The sequence below is a fragment of the Orycteropus afer genome, unplaced genomic scaffold (genome assembly GCF_000298275.1).
Source record: "Orycteropus afer afer isolate SDZICR_OR568_19922 unplaced genomic scaffold, OryAfe1.0 scaffold00121, whole genome shotgun sequence".
NCBI lineage: Eukaryota > Metazoa > Chordata > Mammalia > Tubulidentata > Orycteropodidae > Orycteropus > Orycteropus afer.
In genome coordinates, this window is record NW_006921708.1 from 1808290 (window position 1) to 1833265 (window position 24976).

Below are 24976 nucleotides of genomic sequence, written 5' to 3' on the forward strand. Positions count from 1 at the left end.
GGTGGCGGAGAGCCCGGGGGCGCCGAGCGGGCAACCGAGCCGGGCGGCTGGCGCGGGCTCCGGGCATGCAACGCGGAGTTCGCATGCCCGGAGCTGGAGGCGCTGTTCCGTACCTACACTCTGCGGTTGGAACAGGCGGCCACGCTGAAGGCGCTGGCAGTGCTTAGCTTACTAGCTGGCACCCTGGCGCTGGCCGAGCTGCTAGGCGACCCCAGCTCCGCGTTTGGCCTGGCCAAGGGCTCAAACACTGTGCACTGCGTCCTGTTTCTCTTGCTCTTCGTAGTCACCAACGTCAAGTACCTGCAGATGCCCCAGCTGCAGCAGATTGGCAAGCTCACGCTGCTCTTCAGTCTCACCTTTTCCCTGCTCTGCTGTCCCTTCGCACTGGGCGGCCCCACCAGTGCTCGCGCAGCAGGGTCGGCTGGTGCCCAACAGGGCGTCTGGCAGCTCCTTTTGGTCACTTTCGTGTCTTATGCCTTGCTGCCCGTGCACAGCCTGCTGGTCTTCGGCTTCGGGCTCATGGTGGCCGCATCGCACTTGCTGGTCACTGCCACCTTGGTCCCCGCCACGCTCCCACTTCTCTGGAGGACGGTAAGTGCTGCCCGCACAACTATAGCGGTGTCAGACACACCTGCTGGGGCGTGACCGGGAGGGAGGCTCTCTTCTTTCTATTGGGCAAGTGGGGAAATTGAGACCTCGTATGGTGGTGCGTTCAAGGTCACTCAGTGAGTTTGAATGCAGGCGGGGCTGACACTCCGGGCTCTTTCCAAAGTGACAGTCCACAGAGAATTCCCGGGTGTCTGTTATGGCGCTGGGAGGCACTGGCATAGAAAAGGGAAAAATCTGCCCAAGGTCATGCAACTGGTGAGGGGGTAATCTGGCTCTTTGGCTGCGTCCAAATTCCTTTCCCTGCGCACTCTTCCTTATTTTCCCAACCAGAGGAGGGGCAGGTTCTAGGCAAGGTCTGTAGGACGCACTTAGCGCAACACACAGGACAGAGGACTGCTCTCTGGCGGGTCTGGAGCTCTAGTAGGGCTCTCAGACCATCCTCCAGGGCCTGCGAACCCAGGTGACTGTAGGGGAACTTTGATCCCTTTTCAGTTGCCAGTTACAGACTCTCCTCTGGCTCAGAGGGAGCTGGATTTGGCCAAGGTCACATGCAGCTTTCAGCCCCTGTTGCTGCCGCGCGAGGGGGGACCCTCCTGGCTTCCCTCTGCAGCGCCCTGAATTTTGTTACAGCATTTTCTTGGCTGGCGGGCCAGACGGTGGCGAGGATGCCTGCCGCCTGTCTTTCTGTGAGCTCCTGCTGGGACTCCAGAGACCGTTCCCCTCCCCCGCCAGTGGTCATCTTTGTCCCGCAGGCTTTCGGAGCTTTCTCTTGGTAGGCGGGGCAGGTGGCGACCAGCAGCTGTCTCCTGCTTTGGGCTTGGAAGGCCCTTGCAAAGCAAACCCATTGCCATTGAGTGGATTGGGAGAAAATAGCTAACCTATAGGACGGAATAGAATTGCCCCATAGTGTTTCCAAGGCTGTAATTCTTTATGGAAGCTGACTCTTATCTTTCTTCCGCAGAGCCGCTGTTCGGTTCCAAAGGTCGACTTTTTCGTTAGCAGCCCAGTGCCTTAACCACAATGCCAAGGCCCTTGAGGAAGGGATTTTATTTCTTTTTTTTTTTCCTACCTGGTTTCAGTTTAGCAAGCCTGTGGTGCTGGGGTCTGGAGGGGTGGGGGAGCTGATCTGAGGTGAGAAAGCAGAGGGGAGGACTAGGGGTTTGGAAAGAAAGCAAAGTCTGTGGGGGTAAGGAAGAGAAGCTGGACACAGTGAGCTCACCTATCAACATCTACGGGTGGTGGTGGTGAGGAGTCAGGCCACCAGGAGGACTTTAAGGACAAGGCCAATGTTCTGGGAGAGCATAGGCCAGAGAAGGTAGAACACAGAGCCTGACACTGCGGGAACACTTTGCTCTAATAGCTCTGTACTCAGATTTATAGGGGAAGACATGGAAGGAAACTGACAGGAACTGTCAAAGAGGAGATGAGGAGAGAGGGGAGAAGTAAATGGTGAAGACTGGAGACAGAGGCAGGCACAGTAAAGACTGTTGTGCCTAGGGAAAGAAAAGATGACCAGAACCTCCAGAATGTCACCTCTGTTACCTCAGATGGGCAGTGATTTGGGTCTTGCTTTGCCACTCTCAGGGGGCACCTCATGTTACCCCTCCCCTTCTTTTACCCTCCCATCTGTTGGATATTTAGCCTGGACCTTGTGCTGACTCCCACAGCCAGACTATCCCAACAAGGATAACCTCACCAAGGGGCTGGACTATAGGCCCAGATGTTGTCAGCACAGGGTGGGAAGGAGGCCAGAGTTCAGCTGGAGTTCAGGTAGGCTGGGGCTAGGCTGTGTGCCCTGGTATATGAGGGAGTCAGCAGACAAAAGAAAGGCTTTATTATTTTCTTTTTTTGGAATAAAGAACTTTTCTATATAACCTCTTGTCATTCCTTTTAGAGAATTGAGGATTGAAAAAGAGAAACAGAGGAGAGTGTATAAAGATACTCTGGGCATAGAGACCTTTGTTACCCCAAGGGTAAGGTGAGCCCTAGTTATTGAAGGGGAATAGGAGGATACCTGTCCTGTGAGCATGAATTCTCAGGGAGCAGACATCTGGATTTCACTGCTATTAGCCATGACTCCCTAGGTGTCTTAGTTATCTAGTGCTGCTTTAACAGATGGAAGGAAGGTTGGGCAACCTACTTCTTTAGTGATACAGCCTCGGACACCTGAGGAAGGGTCACTGTGAGTCAGATCCAACTCCAGGGCAGTGAGTGAGCTGTAACATATATCACAAGTGAGTGAAATTGATAAATTTATTTTCTCGCAGTTCAGGAGGCTAGAAATGTTAATTCAGGGAGGGAAAAGCTTTTTCTCTCTGTCAGCTTTGGAGGAAAGTCTTTGAACTTCCACTCTTGGACAATATTCATGTGGCTTGGCATCTCTCTTCCCCATCTTTGCTTCTCATGTTTATTTGCTTAATTTCTTTCATATCTCAAAAGAGATTGTTTTGAGACTACCCTACAGTAATTTTGACTCAGTAACATAAAAAAAAAAAATTCCCAAAGGGATTATAACCCCAGAAAAAAAAAACAAAAAAAAAAAAAAGCAAACCCAGTGCTATGGAGTCAACTATGCATTGGGTTTCCAATCTGTTTATGGAAATAGATTGCCTCATCTTCCTTGTTGGACAACTCCTTGGATTGTTCTCTCCAAGGAGTGTATCTACCTCAGGTAAATGTTCAACTCTGTGGAGGAGCTGGTGGGTTTGAACCACCAACCTTCTGGGTAGCAGTCACATGCCTTAGGCACTGTGCCACCAAAGCTCCTTAACCACACATATAGACGTTAGTTAGGATTTACAGCACTTATTTTTTTGGGGTCACAATTCAATCCATTACACTGGCCAATGTTAATCCTTCCCCTCTGAGTCTGTTTCCTCATCTATAAAAAAAGATCAAACCAGTTGCTGTTGAGTTGACTCAAACTCATGGTTGATCTCACCTGTGGCAGAGTAGAACAGCTGTGTAGGGTTTTCAGTGACTGATTTTTTGGAAGTAGATTACCAGATCTTTCTTTTGAGGTGTCTAGCCAGAGGTGGACTCCAACCTTCAACCTATTAGTTAACAGCCAAGCACATTAATCATTTGCCATTACCCAGGGACTTCTTCATCTAAAAAGGAGGGGCATTGGTAACCCCCTTATAGGGCTGTAATTAAAGTTCAAATTTTATAATGAAAAGCATATATTGGGAATCTATTTTTTTTTTAATTTTATTGTGATTTGGGTGAAAGTTTACAGAGCAAATTCACTTTCCATACAGCAGTTCACATACACTTTGTCTCATGACATTGACTACAATTTACCCCCATGCAACAGCTCTCCTCCTCATTCCTCCCGATAGTTATCTCTTCCCTGTGTCCATCACTTCATACACTCCTGCCCCTGAGCTGTCTCCCTGTGCATAAGCAGCCCTTCTTTCTCCCAGGATTGTTCTCTCCAAGGAGTGTATCTACCTCGGGTAAATGTTCAACTCATATGTTTGTCTTTTGTCTGGTTGGAAGCCATAGATGTTGGTTTAATTCCAGACCTGAAGGGCAGCTAGGGGCTATAGTCTCAGTGGTTCCACCCTGTTCTATCAGACAAGCAAACCTGGTTCCCCCCTTTTTTTCCCAAATGATTTTTAGTTTTGTTCTACATTGTTCTCCCTCTCTCTTCAGGATCTCCTACATAAATCCCCCTCCGAATGGTTGACAGTGGTAGCTGGGTACTATCTAGTTTTTCTGGTCGTATAGTCATATAGGCTGTGGATTGCATGGTGTGCTAGTCACTAGGACTAATTGTTTCCATGAATCTTTGGTTTTCTTCATTCTTCTTTGCTCTGGATGAGGAGAGACCCATTATTGCATCTAGATGGCAGCTTGCAAGCTTTCAAGATCCATACTGGGAATCTTCTGCCACTTCTGAGTCATTTTGCTTACTTTAGAATGTTTGCATCCAATTCCACGTACTGATACAGGGGTATGGGTATAGATAAATAGATTGGAATCAATGTAGAGAAACATATTCACATGGACATGGATGATCCCCAGGGATCATGAGTCTGTGAAATCTGTCCTTAATTAGCTTGGTACCTGGGAACTTGGGAAGTATATGGAGTATAGCACAGGACTTCCTGCTTTCTATCTCCTGCTCAGACTGTGGATGGGCAGTTGGATGGTCTGCTCACAAGGCTGCTCCTTGTCCTGACTTTGAGGTGCCATGAACTGCCCCTGCTTGGCCCACAGTCTGTCCTGTGGGGTTGAGTAGTGTGTGAGTCTGTGCAGGGTATGCCACACCACTCAGCAGGGTGCCTTTTATGTGTGAGGGCTGCATAAGGTCACTACCTCTGTGTGTGGTGCAAACATTGGGCCAGTCAGTTCCTTCATTTAGCTACTTACAGGGTTGGATTTGACTTACTGGATAAAGGAACTTCTCTCTTTGAATTTCCACTTCATCTCTCTGAATAAAGGCCTTCTTGCCAGAATAACTCTGAGGTGGTCTAGAGAAAGCCAGTGTTTTGGATCTACAATTGGGAACAAGTTCTGGCTATGACATGGACCCAGCTTCCTTCCCAGAGCCTCTCCTCTCCTTGGGGAGGCTCTGAGGATGCAAGCCCTTGTGCCCTGAGCATCTTGGTCCTTATAAAGTCATGACCAGCTTGGGGTGCTATCAGGGAAAGAGAGAATGCAGATAGCTGTGGTGCATATCTATGCAGCTGAAACTGATAAACTAGTTCTCTGTTAATCCTGAGAGAGCATTTTTTGATGTAAGTCACCAGAGTAGGGAAGACTTTGAGGGAAAGGCCAGTACAGAGGAGATGCTCCAAAAATATTTACTAAGACTTCCCTCCCTTAGCCCCTTGCTTTTGGCCACTGGCCTAACTTAAAACTAAATGCAATAGTTAATTTAATTGAGTGACTATCAGAAAGAAAGGCATTATACTCTAGAAGGAGAGCCAAGGTGGGCAGGAGGGCATTCAGGGAAGTGAGTGCTGTAGCCTGGGGTGGGTACTGTGTGAGGTGAGGGCTGCAGTAGAGGAGAGGGGACAGGCAGATGGCATGTGATTTCTGGTCTGGACTCCTTACTGATGTCATGCTGACTTACATAGCCTTGAGGGGGAGCATGTTTACAAGGAAAGGTGATGAGCTGCTTGGGACACACTGAATATGATGTGATCCAGGCACTCTAGGGGCAGTAGAATTCATTGCATGATTATCTAGGGGGACACGTGATCAGCTGAAATTCCCTTATGCAGTTTGAATTTCATCTAAGCTCTCTTTAGGAAATGTAAATAAACAAGTTACCTCTCAGGATAACAGACGTGCAAGTCCTGGGATGACTTGATTATTATCATGGCTTAACCCACATCCCTAGTTATGCACAGGTTAATGGGAGCCCATTGGTGACCATGGTGGGCCCACTTCCCAAAGTACCTTTTCCTCAAAGGTCAAGGCTCACTTCTCTGGGGAGCCTGTCCAGATGCTATACCTCCCTATTCTCAGAACCCCCCTGCCCCCATGCTATGCTGTGCTATCTGTTGTGTGTCCCTCTGCCTCTGTAGCTGCACTGTTGCTGAGGTTGGGGCTAGGCAGATACCCTCTGCTGCCCCAGTGCCCAGCCAGAGTCTGAATTTGGTTGGGGCTGGGTATTTCTTGCGCAGCTGGACAGGGGGGTAGCAAGATCTTCTACCTTGCTACCATGCACACAGCATGGAGGCAGGCTGTGTGAAGGGGAAAATGTTGCTTCCCTTCCCTGATAGAGGAGTGCCAATGCAGGTAGTCATACTCTCCTTACCTGGGGGCAGACACAGGCTCAGCCCACCATTCCACCTCATCTTGATTAATCTCATCTGCCTCTAGCTTTAAATCCCAACCTGAGCCCTGATTCCTCTCTTGAGCTTCAGACACTTGTGTCTGGGGGCCTCCTTCAGGGCTCTTGATGCCTCCTAATGGGCACCCCATAGCATCCTGCACATGCCATACTCCCCTCTGAACCAGCTCCTCTCAAGACCTTCTGGCTCAGCATGTGCATTTCCTTTGTTCCCTTGGCCTATCTAAGGTCCCTGGTATTTTATGTGTAATCTAACCTCACATTGAGGTAACTCTGAAAAGTACCCCAAATCTCTACCTAGGACACTGGATGGAGATTGATAGTTTGTGTCATGGTCAGAAGGCCAGACACTTAGCTAGGAGCTCTGGTAGCATAGTGCCTAAGGCATTTGACTGCTAACCAGAAGGCTGGGGGTTCAAACCCACCAGCCACTCCTCAGAAGAAAGGTTGGGCAATCTACTTCTGTAGTGATACTGCCTCAGAAACCCAAGGAGGGGTCACTATGTGTAGGGTCTGACTCAATGGCACGTAACAACAACAACAACATGCACTTAACTAGGGGCCCAGTGGGATCATGACCCTCTTGATCTCCAGGAAGGTACAGGTCCTGGGGGAGGCAGACACTGGTCAGAAACCCATACGATAAATGCAGCTGCAACTATGGTGTGCTTTGCCTGTTGAAAGTGCATGTCAGCAGACATGGGGAGACTAGAGGGTTTGAGGAAGATAGATTATCCCTGAGGCTGGGATGTTCCAAAAGATTAGAGGAGATAGTGGAGGAGCTTTTGGAGCAGGGGGTCATCTGTACCTGAAGCATTCCACTGATTAGCACAGGCTGTGGTGGTGGGGTCAGGGGAGGCTGGTGGTCTGATGGGCTGCAAGGAGGATTTTTAGCCTGTTTGAGAGCAGTGAAAATGCTCTCCAAGGCTTTTAAATAGAGCAGCAGTCCAATCAGGTTTCGGTTTAGGAAAGTCCTGGGGTGCCCTGTGGAGCAGAGACCTCAAGGAGGCAGTGTGGACACAGGGATGCTGTGGTGCAGGAACACAGTTTGGCCTTGGGGGGCCTCCTGGGCTGAGGCCACCCTTCTGCATTGTAGAATGTCATCATAGAGAAATACCTAGTTGTCATTCTCGTCAGCTACTCTCTGGGAGCCAAAGCTGGCAAGAAGTTCTTTCTGAAGGCCTCACATAGAATTTGAAAGTAAGAGGGGCAGGGATGAGCTCCCAAGTGACAAGTAACCTGAGCTGCATACCTACAGGTGCAGATAGTTATGTGGATGAGCATCTGGTTGACAGGTAACCCACTTTGTATACCTGAAGTTGTGGGGCTCGGTCCCTCAGACGCTGAGCCTAGGCACTCCATCAGAGATGTAGTCTCATGAGGGATGGAGCTTCCAGCTCTGTAAGCCTGTACTGGCTATGGGTCAGGTAGCTTATTCCCTGCACCACAGTGGGTAAATGTGATACAATAGTAAATCCCTGCTGTGGTGCTGTGAGGAGCAGGCAAGTTCTATGTAAAGTTTCTGGATCAAGTATGGCATAACATGTGGTGCTGGGCCAGAACTTGGCAAGGTAATAACTACTGCTGCTATGAGTTGTTGCCCATAGCCTGTGTCCTCCTGGTGTCTCTGCCTCAGTGAATGATCTATCTGTTTCCTGAAGGCCCATACAACTCTCTGGAAGGCCATGGGACGCAGTGGCCAGCACTCTGTCCAGGCCTGCGTGGTGAAGCCCATGATGGATTATTTGCTAGGTATTATGGATAATCACCTACGAGGTGTAACACTGAGAGTACACTTAATTCTGTTTTCCCTGGGTACCAGCAGCCAGAGGAGCTATGTCTCAAAGGAGGCTGGAACTCTACATTTTAGAGACCTGAGTCAGAGTTCCTTGTCATGCTAGATTGAGCCCTCTTCATTCAGCGCTCATGAATCCTAAGAGAATGGGGGGTTGTTGCTGAAGGGGCCCAGGAGGGATTTTTCAGGAAGGACATGGGGGTCCTTCCCACATGGCTCAGCCTGGCCTCTTGCCCCAGCTCTGCTCCCACAGGTTGCAGGCCTGCATTTTACCCTGAGGTGAGCTAGATAATCAGGGAGCCCATCCAGCACTGAGTCTCTATGTAATGATGCTTAAAGTGCAAATCACGTACTCCCCTAGCCCCTGACCTCACACATGCACATTCCTTCATTAGTATGTATGGCTTTCTGGGGCAGAGACTGTCTCTGGAGGGTATGAAGCCCAAGGGAGGGGAGATGTGGCAGAGAGGATCCAGGAGAGCAAGGCCTCAGCTCCAGTGGCTCCAGCTCCTGAGCTGTGGTCTTGGGTCTTTGTGGGTAACTACTGGCTCTTAGAGCCTCAGGCCTGCTGGGAGGGGAGATAGAACTTCACTTTGCCTGGACAGAGTGGAGGGATCAGGCACACTGCATGGCTGATGGAGGCTTGTGCTGCGTGTCATTGCAGAAGTGACAATGGAAGGTAAGTGACCATGACTGGGCCCAAAAGCTTAGCATGGATGGGATAGCCATGTCTGCCTTTCCCCCATATCAATACTGGGGACATAGTCTGGATGAGACAGCTCTTACCTGTCCAGGCTCAGCACCTGTCTCCTACAAGGGAAGGGTTGAGACTGCCCCCTGGAGTTGTATGTGGCCTCCTCTTACATCCCTGGTTCTTTGTGTTCTCTCTGTGGGCCCTTCCCATCCCTTTCTAGCCTTAGGTTCCCCTGACCCTTCCTCTGCCCTCTTCTAGGCAGGCCTGGGCTCCTTTTCCCTATTAGGGCATTGGTGGAGGATTGGAGAAAATCCTGTAGATTTTCATGTTGAAGGGATACAGGAGTCCATACCTCCTCCCCTTTCTTTATCTCATTTCATGGAGAGTCCTTTCACTGTCCAGAGATGCCAGCCCCTGGGAAAAGGGGGTTTGGAAGAAAACCTCTATTCCCCTAGGATGCCCAACAGGCACCAATGACAGGGTAAGGTGAATGAAAGCTCTCTATACTTCCCCAGAAGTTTGTGCTGAAGATGGCACAGACCCTAATAAGGACTCTATTTCTCCTGGACATGGAGGGCAGGCTGGTTTCTTCGATCTCCAAGGCTCTGGTATTTACATGCATTCAGTTAAGGGCTGAGAAGAGAGTATTGGACCCATGAGAACATCCAGGGGAGCACTTAGAGGTAGAACCCAGCTCTCAGGTGTGAAAGGCATGTGTGCATGTATATGTGTCTGTATGCTTGCTCCATACATGTGCATGTGCTAATGTGTGTGAATGTGCATATTTTGTGAATGTGCCTATGTGTACATACATGCATGTTGTTGACATCGAGAGGCCTGGATTCCTCATACCTGAGGAATCTAGAGCTGTAGATGGGTCTCCTACTGTCCTTTCAGAATTCAAGCTTCATGCCCAGATCATTCTTGCTGTGTACTCTCTGAGAGCTCACACTAGACAGCAGGGACTGGGAGCAACACATGTACTCAGTGTAGGGCCATTGGTCATGTCCAGTCTGGAGTGAGGGGCATTAGGGGGTGGGCAGTGGCTGGGAGAGAGGCCTGGCCTGTCAGGTGGGATCCTCTCTGTAGGTTGCCCAGCCCATGGAGATCTTGCATGCTGTGGGTGTGAGAGGCTTCAGGTCCAGGGACATGGGGTACAGCCAGACTGGGTCCATAGCCACATCCCGTCTGCATACCAGTGCTGACAAGCAGGGCCACCTGCATCCCTCTTGACTCTGTGTGGGTGCAGGACAGCAAGATGATGCCAGTGGGTATGTTGAAAATCTGAGTGCAGCTTTTTATTTTTATTCTGCAAATACAGAACTTCTCTTCCTAATAGTCTAGTGCTTCCTTTTCTGAAATAGACTCTCTGGCCATTGGAAGTGGCCTCTGTTTTAGAAAGCATCCATGTGCTGTTGATATGACCTAGCCCAACTTCCCTTACCTCTGTGAGCTTAAATGGTCACCTGAAGATGTCGTAGCACGTGCAGCAAGCACAAGACTCTGTAGATCCCTGGGAGTGCCATAGCCCTGGGTGGAGTACAATTGCATGCACAGCAACCTTGGCATGGTGCCAGATTGCCAGAAGTCAGAACTAAGAGATAACCACATGTTGCACACTGGAAGACCACAATGGCATGTGACCACCAGCCTAGATGCCAGGAGCTGAAGCAATCCTGGCTGTAATCCCCAGGCTGGACCTTATTGGCCTGTGTTCCCAGTGGGCCTGATGGCTGGACTGACTTTTGGGGTCACAGCCAGGGATGTGGTGATGAGCCTTCCTTCTTTGGTCCCTTTGGCACATTAACAAAATGTGCACAAATGTAGTGATGAGCTTTCCTCACCTGGTCATCAGGGATGTGGTGACGTGCTTTCCTCCTGTGGTCACCATTCGAAGTCTGGTGACGAGCCTTCCTCCTATGATCATAGTCAGGCATGTGGTAGTAAGCCTTTTTCCTGTGATCTCAGTTGGGAACATGGTGACAAGTCTTTCTTCTCATGGTCATGATAGAGGGGTGTGGTGACTGGCCTTCCTTCTGCGGTCACCATCAAGTACGTGATGTTAAGTTTTCCTCCCAGGGTCACAGTTGGGGACCTGGTGACAAGTCTTACTCATGTAGTCACCATTGACGATGTGGTGACGAGTCTTTCTCTCATGGTCACGATAGGGGGTGGTAGCGATGAACCTTCCTTTTGTGATCACTGTCAAAGATGTAGTGATGAGACTTCCTCCAGTGTCACAGTCGACATGGTGAACTGTCCTTCTGCAGTCACTGTTGGTGATGTGATAACAAGCCTTCTTTGCTTGCACAGTCACCACTGGGAACACAATGATGAGCCTTCCTCAGGCAGTCATGGTCAGGGATATGGTGACGAGCCAGCCTTCCTTGTATGGTCACTGCTGGGGGTATGGTGATGAGCCTTTTCCTTCAATCATCTTTGGAAACGTGACAAGCCTTCCTCCTGTAAGTCACAATCTGACATGTGGTGATGAGCTTTCCTAGCACAGTCACTCTCAGGGCCATGGTGATGATGTGTTGCAATCGTTGTGATGCCTTGGCTCTTGGCTGCTGATGGTTGGGCTGACCATAATGGTGTTTCACAGGGTGGGGTGCTTCCCAATGTCCTTTTCTGGCAGCTTCAGTGCAGTACTGTCAGTGCCTTTGCCTGCATGTGCCTGATAAGGGACATATTGTCTTACTATGATAAGTCACCACCTCCTTTAAACAACCACAGTCTGAAAGGGAATTGTAAAGATCTGAAGCATTCATGCCTGGAACTTGTTTTCCAAGGCAGCTATTTTCTTAAATACTATGTGCCCTGCTGCATACATGCATACATCCTGGATGAGTACCTTTCAGGAAGAGAAGTTTGAGAAAAGTCTGTATCTACATTTATGTCTACAATTATTTCTGGTATTTTATTTTAAGGAGACTTGCATATACCACCAGTGTGTCCTGAGCATTGCCCATGCCCTGGTGCTGGGTGGGGTCTTGTCCCAGTTGGGAATGACCATGTTGGGGGACATGTTTCTAATCATGAGCACACTTGACTCAGGCCATTTGGGTGTTAGACACGCATGTCGGACATCTGCTGTGAAATGGGACTAGGGATTGTGTCAATTTTTCTGCAGGTAAAATGGGGCATCCAGTCATTGTTGGGGGGTGGGTGGGTGGGAAAGCCTGGGAAGAGAGTTACTCTGCATCTCTGAATGGGTGTTTCAGTCCAGAGTGAACAGGCTGGGTGGGAGCTTATGCTGCCATTACTTTTGGCCCTGAGACCAGGCTGTGTTCCACTAGGACTAAAGTACCAAGTTTACACAAGGAACATCAAAGATGACTCCTGCTTTGCCTGTCCATATGAGAATTTGCTCTTAAATATGGTGGCTATACCTGGAGCCATTCCTCAACTCTATGGTGGTAGAACTCACAAGAGCACATCATATTTGTAAGACCCAGTGCCTTATAAGAGACTTGGAAATACTAAAGGGCAGCTTATTGATTAACCACACAAAAGCACACAGGGAGGTGCTGGAATGCCTGTGGTAATCCATTTGCCCATCTTCAGGGGCCAGATCTCTAAGTCACCATGAGAGAGATGCCTTTGGAGCCCAAGATGTCTGTGCCATATTGCCTGCATGTGTCCTTTGAGGACAGGCTTCTTCTGGGAGCAGTCTTCCCGGAATTGGCTCTAACATGAGTTTTGAGTACTATGGCTCTGTTTCTCACAGGCCTGGCTCTGGAGGGTGCACCTAGTCAGGGTGCCACAGGTCCATAAGAACAAGGCTAGGGAGAGGTTTGCACGTGAAATAGAGTGACATGGGGTGCTGCATTGCTTAGAGTAGGGCTACCCAGCCTCTTGTGGGAGTCAGGATGGCTTCTGGAAGGAGGCAAACCATTCCAGGCAGCAACAACAATGTAAGAAGTTCTGAGACCAAACAGACCACATGTCTGCTGAGGGCCATGTGCTCTGAGTATGGCAGGGATGTTTGCACATGTGTTTGTGTGGGTATGCCTGTATGTATGCACATGCACACATGTATGCAGCAGGCTTGTATAGACACAGGTCGGGGGGGCATGGGGAGAGTGGGGAGAGGTGGGTCTGGGGATGTTAGCTGAGCCCAGAGTTTGACAGGTATCTCTCAGGCTGCAGAGCACAGATGCTGTCCTAGGAGGAGGACAGCTGCATCCCAGAGCAGTGCTATGTGAATGATGGCAGAGCTGGCTGCTATGTTAGAGATGAATTTGTGGCCAGCTGTAGAGCAGGTGTGGTGGGTATCCTTGTTCAGTGCTGTTGTGGAATGTGTCAGCAATGGAAGGTAAGTGCTGGGTGGCACAGGGCTTTCCATAGAAAATGGTGATGGGAAGCACTGAGGTGACTCATAGGAGTGGGTGATAGTGGCTTTGTCCCTAGATGTGGCCCATGGGAGGAGTAGGCATATGGGGGTGTAGAATGAGGATTTTAGGTTGGGACATACCCATTCTTGATTTCCTATGTGACAGAGAGGCAGTGTCCATGGGGCAGCATTGCCTACACAGGAGCACTATGCCATGCTCTCAGTTCATTTAGGGGCAGCCTCCCCTTCCCTGTCACACACTTAAGTCCCCCAATGTCCCCACCCCCAGCTATGTTATAGAAACTCAGATCAACTAGGTGATGTCCCTATCTGGAAAAATCCTTCAGTGTGTCTTGCTGATCACCAGGTGGAACTACTCTTGGGGACACTAAGAGCCAATTCAGGGATAGCCTACTGGGTTGATTGGGCCACTGGGGCTGAGGGAGCTGAGGAGGGGGGCATATGATGGGAAGGAGGTACTTGATGAGCTGTCAGCATATTACAGCTAATCTTTACAGTGAGTGTGCAGGTAGAAAACACTGATGCCTTACCTTTCTCCCCTGCTAAGTGAGGGGCTGACTAGAATTGTACACCTAGTATTTTTCATGATGCCTCAAGGTGCAGAGATAGGCATCCTACAGCTGGTGACAACTGGCCCAGAGACCCCTACCACCTGCAGGGCCAGGGTTATCAATATGGCAGCACATCTGCAACCCAAACTTGACATACCATGTGACCCAGCAGAGATGCAGGGTTGACTGAGCCCCTCACAGGTCCCCTTGGTAGACAAGTGTCTTAGTTTCTAGGGCTGCAGTAACAAAATACCACAAAGTAAGTGGTGGCTTTACAAAACAGGAATTTATTATCTTAGGGTTTGGGAGGCTAGAAGTCCAAATCAGGGCATCAGCTGTACAGAGAGGGTCCTTCCTTGTCTGTAGTCCCAGGCATTTCTTTTATTCCTTGGATTGTTCACAGTGCCTTACATAGTCTCTTCGCCCATGTGTGTGTCTCTGCATCTGTGTTCCACTATATAAGACCACTTAGAAGGGATTGAGTTTAGTAACAATCTCCACTGGTATGACCTTATTAACATAAAAGAAAACCCTTATTTACAAACAAGGTGATATTACCAGGTATGCAAACAACAGCAATGCACCGCCACAACCCCTCCCTGGGTTTCCGAGGCAGTATCACTACAGAAGTGGATTGCCCAACCTTCTTTCCGAGGAGTGGCTGGTGAGTTTGAACTGCCAGCCTTCAAATGCCTTAGGGACTAAGCCACCAGAGCTCCTTATTACCAGGTATGTTTTTTTTATTTTGTTGTTGTTATGTGCCGTTGAGTTGGACCCAACTCATAGCGACCCCTCCTTGGGTTTCCGAGGCAGTATCACTATGGAAGTAGATTGCCTAACCTTCCCTCTGAGATTACCAGGTATAGGAGTTAGGAGTACATCACATATTTTTGAGGGGCACAATTCATCCTATTAAATTCCATACTTTGGCCCCTCCAAATGCATGTCTTTCTCATGTGCATAATACATTCACCACATCCCAGCATCCCTAAAAGTCTGAATTCATTCCAGCATCAACTTTAAGTCCAAAATCTCGTCTTCTGAATGATATAAATTGGGTATAGTTGAGACCCTGGGTCTGGTTCATCCTGGAACAAAATACTTCACTATAGATATGTGACTGCTAACCAGAAGGCTGGCGGTTCAAACCCACCAGCCACTCCTCGGAAGGAAGGTTGGGCAATCCTACTTCCGTAGTGATACTGCCTCGGAAACCCAAGGAGGGGTCACTATGAGTCGGGGGCGACTCGACGGCAAATAACAACAACAACCACAACAACATAGATATGTGAAACCTAGGATATTTTGCTTCCAAAGTACAGTGATGAGATAGGCACAGGGTAAAGATTACCATTCCAAAAGGGAGAAATTGGAGGGAAATAAATTGTCATAGGTCCCAAGCAAGTACAAAACCCAAATGAAAAAAATTATTAGTTCTCAAGTATTGAAAATAGTCCTCTGTTCTCCAGGCCCAGCTCCCTTGACTTTTGGTAGCCTCATTCAGGTTTACCTGAATGCTAACCCCATTCCCTTGGTCCTGTGTAGCCCCATTCTCCTTGGCCCAATGGGTCATTCACCCCACTGCCTCAAATTTGGGCAGTAGCCCCTAGGAACAGCAGCTGTACCTTTCAGAACCAATGTAGGGATCCCATCCTTTGAAACTTAAGGGGGTGGCCCCACTCCTAGAAACCTAGGAAGGAACAACCCCATCTTCCATGTTCTTGCCAGCCATACTCCTGGTCTCTGAACTGCTCTCAGGATCATCAGTTCATTTTTTGGAAGGACAACAGATGTTCCTGTGTTCAGATGTTCACTGACCTATCTCCTGCCTGTAGAATTCCAAGAGGCAGACAGCTTTCCTTTATTTTGTCCATTCTATGTCCCTTTCAGTCAAAGCTGGCAGTTTCTGCTGAGATGGTTGATTAGATCCATTGATCACAGGCCTCATCCATTTAGCAAAAGATCGTGTAGCCACAGCCTTGGTACTCTTTCCAGGACACACTCTCAATTTTTACAATAGAATGTTCCAAATCTTCAAGTTCTTGCTTCTTTTTGCACAGTTAATTTCTGAATCTGTCTCCTTCATGCTGCATTTTACTATAATCAAGAAGGAACCATGCCACCTCTTTAAGATCCTCTTAGTAGTCTTGTAAGGCAGATATCCAAGTTCATTACTTAGAAGTTCTGCTTTCCACGAAGCATTTGAACATAATTCAGACAAGTTCTTTGCTACTTAATAGAAAGGATCACTTTTCATCTAGTGTCTAATCACTTGTTCATTACTTCCTTTAAAAGCCTAACCAAAAAAACATTTAATATCCACATTTTTAGCAACACTGTGTTCATGAGAATATAAACTTTTACTACAGGATTCCTCATTTCTTTCTCAGCTTTCATTAGAGTCTCCCTTAATGTCCACAGTTTTTTTACCAACAATTTCTTCAAGGCAATCCAGGCTCTTATACTCTTATAAGGGCATTAATACTCTTCCAGCTTCAACTTGTTACCCAGTTCCAAAGCCCCTTCCACATTTCAAGTAGTTGCTACAGCAGAACCCCACTTCTTGGTACCAAACTTTGTCTTAATTTCCTAGGGCTGCCATAACAAAAATGACACCAAGTGGGTGGCTTTAAAGAACAGAAATTATTGTTTCGTGGTTTTGTGGGCTAAAATCCAAATCAGGGCACAACTGTGGGGGAGGGTCCTTGTCAATAGCCCTGGGTGTTCCTGACATTCTTTGGCTTGTAAACAATTCATCACATGCTGTTTTCCCCCTATGTGTTTGCCTCTCTCCATATCTTTTTATGACTTCACTCAAAGGGTATTAGGTTTAGGATCCACCCTCTACTTGTATGACCTTATTAACTTAAAGAAAACCACATTTCCAAACAGGGTCATATTCACAGGTGTAGGAATTAGCACTTCAACATATGTTTTTGAGAGACAGTTCAACCTATAAGAGATGGAGAAGGGAGATCAGTGGGCAGACCTTTGGAGGAGGTGGCACCAGGTCTCTCTGGTGAGCATGCACAGATTTTCAGTGCCTTAGACTTCTCTGATTGGTCTCCCTTTTTTGGGTGGTGAACTCAGGCAGTGAGGCTTTCCCAGAGGAAGAGGTTTTGGATGCTTCATACTTGTTATATAAGCCACTTGATCCAGAGAGCCCCAGTTTTCTCATCTGCAGAGCAGGCAGTTGTAGGAAAAAAAGGTTCCAGAAGGGAGAAGAGGCTTTATTATTTGGAGGTTTGGGCCTTGGTTCTGGATGATGATAGCATCCTGTATGCATTTAGTTGTCTGCTCCCTGCAGAGCTCTGTGTTGGGGTCATTATAAATGTTGTCTCTTTAGTTCCCACTGCAGACCTGCAAGGCAGACACATCCTTTCTGTTTCTCACATGAGGATACTGAGGCTTAGAGAGACTAGGTGGCAAGCCCAGGTAATCTGGGTCGTCCCTGACATGGCTGGGGTTGGAACAGGGTCCTGTCCTGTGTGAGCCTGGGATATTTCCCTCACTTCTCACCTCTTCTAATTGGGCAGCTCAAGGACTAACAAGTAGGGCCACCAGGGAGGCAGATGCTGACCCACATAAGAAACCATCTTCTAGTGTTATTATGTGCCCTGCAGTTTGAGGCTTGCTTTGCCAAGTCTTGACTGGCATGGGACATGGAGTCTGCACTGTGGCATGTGGCAGTTCTGATCCAATGTCTGCTCTTTCTTTGCTCAGTTTCACATTCCATGAGATACTTGGGTGAGGATCCATGCACCCCTGCAGAGCGAACCTTTAGGAAGCCTTCCAGGACAGTTCAGTTGTGAATGACCTACACTCAGTGCACATGAGCTTAACACCCAAGGGGTTACATACAAAGTCCTGTACTGTTTTCAGCAATGACTCTCTTTTTCTGTCTCAGCTCAGCCCTCTCCTGTTTGGACTCTGTCACAGATAGCCCTGCCCCAAGAAGGTGCAGGTGGCTGGCTGCCTTGAGTTCTGGCAATGTCCTGGGGTTCCTCGAGCCATGGACAGCCCTTTCTGGAATCAGTCTTTGTGGCTGGATGATGGAGTCCTGAGGCTAGGTTGGTTATGCTCTGCCAACCTTGAGACTTACAATGGAGTTAAATTAATGGCCTGCTGTGTGGTTTGGTAACATTGGGACTGTGCCTTTTTACTTGTCAGCCTTGGGTTTGTCAGCCTCAGCAGCCAGCAGCTGTCTGAGTGAAGAAATGCCTCTAGCTCCAGTGGGCCAGGAGCAGGAGGCAGAGCTGGATCCCAAGGTTGAGGGGCTTTCACCCAGCCCCTAGAGCCTGGCACTTTGACTTGGACTTAAAGCTTCCAAATTGTAAGAATAAACTCCTGTTTGTTAAGGCCATCCCATTTGTGGTATATATTCTTGTCAGAGTGGCACTAGGTAACCAGAACAATTGCGTAATGTTCTTTGGTATTGGGAGGACTGTTGGGCATGAGACCAAGGTGAGGGCCATTTCCCTGGCCTTGTTTTCCAGCACTCACCTGCTCTGAGGCTGAGGTGTCTTGGTGGTTGCACCTTCCACCATAAGGTGCTAGGAGGAATTTGTTAGGAAAGAAGGCCCCTGCCTCAGGTCCTTCTTGGCCTGTCCCAGTTGTGCAAAAGGCAAAACAGCCCACAGTCCTAGACCGTGTGCTGTAAGCAGGTAGGGCTGTGCTTGGTTTCATTGCCATGTCTTTGCAGTGGTACTCAGAAAACAGAACAACTAATCAGTCACAGGCCAGAGTTCTGGGGCCTCCTTGAAAAGGTATAAACCTCGGACAAGCTGATGTGGGAGGGGTGGGACAGGGTAGGAGCTCTCTAGGGTGGGGGTGGCAGATCTCCTTCACCTGGTATACAAGTACCTCAGCATTCATTCTGGAAGGGTTCTCTATTCTAACTCCAGCCTCTATTCAGGCAATGCCCGGGACCACTGTGATGGGAAAAGCAGACTACAGAGCCCTTGGACTGTAGGTGGTCCCTGTGATACTCTAATGGCAAGGAGTCCATGTGTGTATTTGGGGTCAGCCAAAAAAAGAAAATCAAACTCACTGCCATTGAGTCGGATCCGATTCCTTGGGTTTCCGAAGTGGTATCACTATAGAAGTAGATTGCCCAACCTTCCTTCCAAGGAGTGGCAGGTGTGCTCAAAAGCCAGTGAGTGAATTTGGGAGGCAGGGACCATGAAGGCCTCCAGAGAGAGGCAGCCTATGGAGCATGGAGGACCTTGTGTGCCATGCTGAGTTGTGGGATCTGGTGTGATGGCATTGGGGCCAGGCAGGCAGGGAGAGAAGGCATTTGGACATACACTGGCGAAGCTTGGTGAAGATACTTAGTTGTAGAGGGAGAGGCCTAAAGCCAAGTCTAAGAGGTGGAATGTGGGGACTCGAGAGCCTGGGGATGGAGTAAACGGGAGGAGGGAGGCCTGTGGCATGGAGTCCAGGTGGGCCTGCAGGGGACAGACTGGTTGGGACCTGAGTACTGGAAGGGAGAAGAACCTGGCTTATTGGCTGCCTTGGCAGACAGGCATGGATAAGGGCATACCACCTAGGCTTTGGGGTTTGGGACCAGAGTAAAGAACTTTTTCACCCTGATGTGGGGACTCTTTGGCTTTGAAATTCTTACTTTGGGACCATAGCTATTTTTAGTGCCATTTTTATTTGCTGTTTTTTTTTTTTTTTTAATTTTTGTTTTTATCCTTTCACTCTTCTTGGTAAAGTTATTTTTGAAAGGTCATTCTGTCCCATGTGTAACCCCAAGGAGCTGTGGACCTTGGTATTGTGAATGGAGGATGGCCTTGGGCTTTGACTACTGCTGCTGCTGTTGGGGACTGGTGGCTAGTTATTCTCAGGTCTGGGTTGGGTAAGTAATCTAGGCTATCCATCTCTGGAGATTCCAGTCCATCCCAGTGTCTAGCCTTCCCTCCATAGAGAACAGAGAGCTCAGGCCCACAAGTGATCCTGGCGACAGAGGACCTGATCCTGCTCCCTCCTTAACCTCTGCTAGCTCGTGACTCTCTCTCTTGGCTTGAGGTAAGGTAAGGTGAATGGCATGATAGTGTGGGAGCAGGTTGCAAGAAGATTGTTCTCCAAATGATCTTGAGACAGCACAGGTCATGGTCCTCTTGGCTGGGGAGTCCCTTTCCTAGTGGTGCCTAAGTCACATGTGATGGCTTACTTCTATGGGTTGCTTTCAGGTGGCCCCAGTCTGCCCTGCTCAAGGCTTTGTCCTAGAGCTTATGTTATTAGGGGACTCTCTGACATTGTGTTGAGGGCCAGATGCACTCTCCACATTCCCTAGCCTGGGCTTGTCCACCCACAGCCTGTGAGACTCTTGTGCCTCCTTCCCAGTGCCTTGTCTCCCACCTTTATCCTGTCTCACTCCCCAAAGCCTATGTCCCCAGCATCCCCAACTTCAACCCATACCAGCTCTGATTCCCACCACAGAGCATGGTGCACAAGGTCCTCCATTGTCTGGTCAGTGTTGACAATCCATCAGTTATCTCATAGAATTTTTCACACTACATTGGAATGAGTTTGTTATGTTGGTTAACCAAATGAGTTGGTTATGTTTCTTAGTTTCATGTAATCTGTAAGTTTGTAGAAGGAGCTGGTCATTTATTTTGTGGTGTTCCCCACATTTTGGGTTTTATTGACGGTATCTCACACCCTCATCTGCCACATCGCACTGTCCCGAAGAGCCTCGCAAACTGGGATGTAGGCCTGAGACTCTTTTTGGTAGACTCTGAGTGGTGGTGTGCACTTGCTCAGGAGTAATGCCTTGCCTAGCTCAGGTGCTCATTCTGAGAGGAAGCTTGGTGAAGGATTCAGGTTCTGCAGCCTAGTCTCTAGTCTTTGTCATTCTCCTGTTATTTGTTAAGGGGCCCCAGTAGTGCAGTAATTAAAGCACTCAACTATTAACCAAAATGTCGGTGGTTTGAACCCAGTAGTCACTCAGTGGAAGAAAGATGTGGCAGTCCACTTCTGTAAAGATATACAATCTTGGAAACTCTAAGGGGTAGGTCTGCTCCATCATGTAGAGTCACTTTGAGTCAGAATCAACTTGATAGCAGTGGATTTGGTTTCATTATTTGTTAACTAAATTCTTCTCTAAAGAAAATGTTTACTTTCTATTAAAAAATCATTGGAAAAAAATATGGCTCATGTTTGGCTGGTGGGCACCTCTTCAATTGTCACATGGTCTCTTTGATGTGTCCCTGATCATCCTAGAGTGTATCTTATTTCTGATATGACAGGATGTACATTGGAGATTTCCTGAGTAGGCAGGGGTCCCCAGTGGTCTCTTTCATGGAGGGAGGTGTAGCATAGGTTTTTATTTGTGAGTGTACACTCTTGAGTTTTCATCCTTACCACAGTCATAATCACAACATTCCCGTGTTAGGATAGTGGATCTAGGGAAAGGGGTGTGGGTGCATTGTGGGCTGTGGGGTTGCCCTTTAGCTGTGTGATATTCCCCCATTGCAGATGCTTGACACAGACAACTGTGCTCAGCACTATCGAAAGGACAGGGATTCTTGCCTAGCAAGAAGTGTCTGGGGTTCTGGTCACAGCTCACTTGGTGTAACCTTGGCTGTCTTCTGTAGGATCACCTTTCTCTGTTAATTGTTAGTTGCCATCAAGTTGACTCCAACACTGGTGATTCCATGTGCTTAAATAATTTATTTAGGAAGATCAGCACAAGGTCCCTATGAGGCAGAAGTTAAAGATGTCCCAGGTGTCCAACTTTTTCCAAACTGCTGTCCTACTCCATCTCTAACATCAACTACTTTTCCCTTTAGAACTGTCCTCATTTTAGGATTCCATAATTTGCTGTAACGTCTCACAGAATTCATGAACCACCAAGGAAATGGCTCATGCAGTGGTTGGGGCTGGCAAATCCTGAATCCATAGGTCAGGCATCAGTCTTGAGGATTCTCTTTACTCATGCTTTTGCAGGGGCCAACAAACCCAAGTTGGCTGCTGTCTTACAAGGCTGTGGAAGCTGGTGGATCATGTAAGATGATAGGCTGCTGCCTCAAGTCTCAAGAACTGGAGGTCAGATTATGATGAACCAGTTACAGGATGCACAGAAAGAGAAAGAACTTTGTCAGAGCATTTATATCTATATTGGATGCAGACCATACCCTCAAGAAACTGAGGGTGGTTATTTGAGTCACACCCTGTAGTAAGGTGGTGACTCAAGATGCATCCTACCCTAATCCTACCTCATTGACGTAATGGACAGTTCACTCCAAAATGGGACAACAACCATAGGCCTGAAGGCTATGATTTACATATCACAAAATGGATGACTGTGGGTAGAAGGGCCATATTAAGTAATGTATAACAAAAACCATGTATAACAAAATGAAATGCTGCCCAGTCTTGTGCTATCTTAATGATCATTGATATGCTCAAATCCATTGTTATGGCCACTTCCAACCTGGGGGGGTTCATCTTCTAGTACTAAAACAGACTATATTCTATTGTTATCCATAAGATTTTCATTGGCTAATTTCTTCCCAGTCTATATTAGTCTAGAAGCTTCACTGTAACCTACCTACCTACCATGAATGACCATGCTGGTATTTGGAATACTGGTGGCATAGCTTTGAGTATCACCAAACCAAACCAAATGCACTGGCATTTATTCAGTTCTTATTCATAGGAAAAAAATGAAAACAAAAACAAAAACAAACTCATTGCCGTTGAGTTGGATCTGACTCATAACAACCCCTCCTTGGGTTTCCGTGGCAGTATCACTACAAAAGTAGATTGCCCAACTTTCCTTCTGAGGAGTGGCTGGAGAAATTGAACCACCAGCCTTCTGGTTAGCAGTCAAATGGCTTAGGCACTACACCACCAGTAGAGTCCCCCATTGGGTTTCCAAGGCTGTAAATCTTTATGGCATTAGATTGTCTCATCTTCCTCCCACAGAGCAGCTGGTGGGTTTGAACTCCTGACCTTCTGGTTAGCAGCCAAATGCCTTAATCACTACACCACTAAAGCAGTAGTACTCAAACTATGACAAATTGACAGGTGGATGATGGTAGCTTTCTCTGGCCCTATAGAAACCTGATCTTTGTAACAGACAACCAAAAACACCAAACCCACGGCCATGAAGTTGATTTTGACTCATAGCAACCCCAATTGGGCTTCTGAGGCAGTAAATCTCTATTGGAGTACATTACTGGATCTTCTTTCTTTTTTTTTTTTTTAATTGTGATTTGGGTGAAAGTTTACAGAGCAAATTCACTTTCCATACAGCATTCTCATACACTTTGTTACACTGACTACAATTCACCACTATGCAACAGCTCCCCTCCCACTTCCTTCCCATAGTTACCTCTTCTCTGTGTCTTTCCTTCCATGCACTCCTGCCCCCTGAACTTTGTCCCTGTGCATACACAGCCCTTCTATTCTCCTATGATTGTTCTTTCCAAGAAGTATATCGACCTAGTGTAAATGTTCATCTCATATGCCTCTTTTATTTAGCTGGAAGCCATGGGTGTGGGTTCAATTCCAGACCTGAAGGGCAGCTGGGGGCCATAGTCTCAGTGGTTCCATCAGGCTCTTATCAGGCCAGCAAATCTGGTCCCCCCCCTTTTTTTTCCCTAAATGATTTTGAGTTTTGTTCCACATTGTTCTCCCACTCTATCCAGGATCTCCTACATAGATCCCCTTTTGAGTGGTTGACAGTGGTAGCCGGGCACCATCTAGTTCTTCTGGTCTCATAGTCATATAGGCTGAGGATTGCATGATGTACCTGCCACTTGGACTAATTGTTTCCATGACTCTTTGGTTTTCTTCATTTTTCTTTGCTCTGGACAAGGAGAGTCCCATCATTGCAACTAGATGGCTGCTTGCAAGCTTTTAAGATCCCAGTTGCTACTCACCAAAGTAGAAGGTGGAACAATGTTTTGTGTAGTATGTTATGCCAATTGAGCTTGATGTCCCCTGTGACTATGTTCCCAAGCCCACAATTTCAAATACTCTGTCAACAGACACTCAGCACCTGCCTGGCTCAGCTTTGTGACCCTCCCAGGATCAGGATTATGCATATTCTTGGGTATATGCTGACATGAAGGCAAGTCACTGGCTCACTCTCACTGCCTCAGGTGTCCACAGCCTATTAAAAAAGTCATTAGTAGCCAAATACCCATCTTTACACACTGGTATGCCTGAACGAGCTTTGGTAGCATAGTGCCTAAGGCACTTGACTGCAAACCAGAAGGCTGGCGGTTCCTTGGAAGGAAGGTTGGGCAATCTACTTCCGTAGTGATAGTGCCTCGGAAACCCAAGGAGGGGTCACTATGACTCGGGTCCGATTCAACAGCACATAACAATAACAACATGCCTGAATGAGGGCCTCTGGGTCTGGGACACAGATAACTCAGGCTGTGCTCCTGCCTCTTGGCCAGGTGCTCTCTGTGAGCCACATGCTCCCACGTGGGTCTGGAAACATCCCACAGAAGCACAAAGTCTGAGGTTGCTGTCATTTCCCAGTGCTCAAGGGCAGAGTAATTAAGTGTGGCCAAACCTGGGCTCCTAGTGCAGACCCTGGGTGCATGCTGCTCCATCTACTGGGCTGTACCCACTTAGAAGTGGGGAGCAGAAGCCCCTCAAGAAACCTTCACTTTCCAACATAATTTTCGGGAGTGATTTATTTTAAAATCTTTTTACAGAAAGGTTACAAAGATAGTACTGAGACTTCTTACATACCTATACCGAGCTTCCCCTATTATTGACATTTTACATTAGTGTGAGTCAACTAATGAACCGTATTGAGACATTATTATTAGCAGTATAATAATATTATTAAACTTTATTCAGACTTCCTAGTTTTCCTTAATGTCCTTTCTGTCTCAAGATCCCACCCAGGAGACCATACTACATATAGTTTTCTTATCTCCATAGATAACTCTTGGTGATGACAGTTCTCAGATTTTCCTTGTTTTTGATGACCTTGACAATTTTGAGGAATACTGGTCAGGTATTTTTAGAATGTCCCTCAATTTTTTTGTTTGTCTAGTGTTTTTGTATGGTTAGAGTGGGAATATGGGTTTTGACAAGACCTCAGAGGTAGAGTGCCGTTCTCACCAAATCATACATATATCAAGAGTACATACTATCAACATTACTTTTATCACTGTTCATGTTGATC

The 24976-nt window shown here is 47.7% G+C and overlaps 1 protein-coding gene across 1 annotated transcript in view; it reads left to right on the forward strand.

The window, feature by feature from the left end:
• ADCY1 (adenylate cyclase 1) overlaps positions 1–24976 on the forward strand; it is a 452328-nt gene that overhangs the window by 16706 nt on the left and 410646 nt on the right. Inside the window, 1 exon segment of the mRNA XM_007944142.1 lies at positions 11–591. Coding sequence (XP_007942333.1) covers positions 11–591 — 581 coding nt within the window.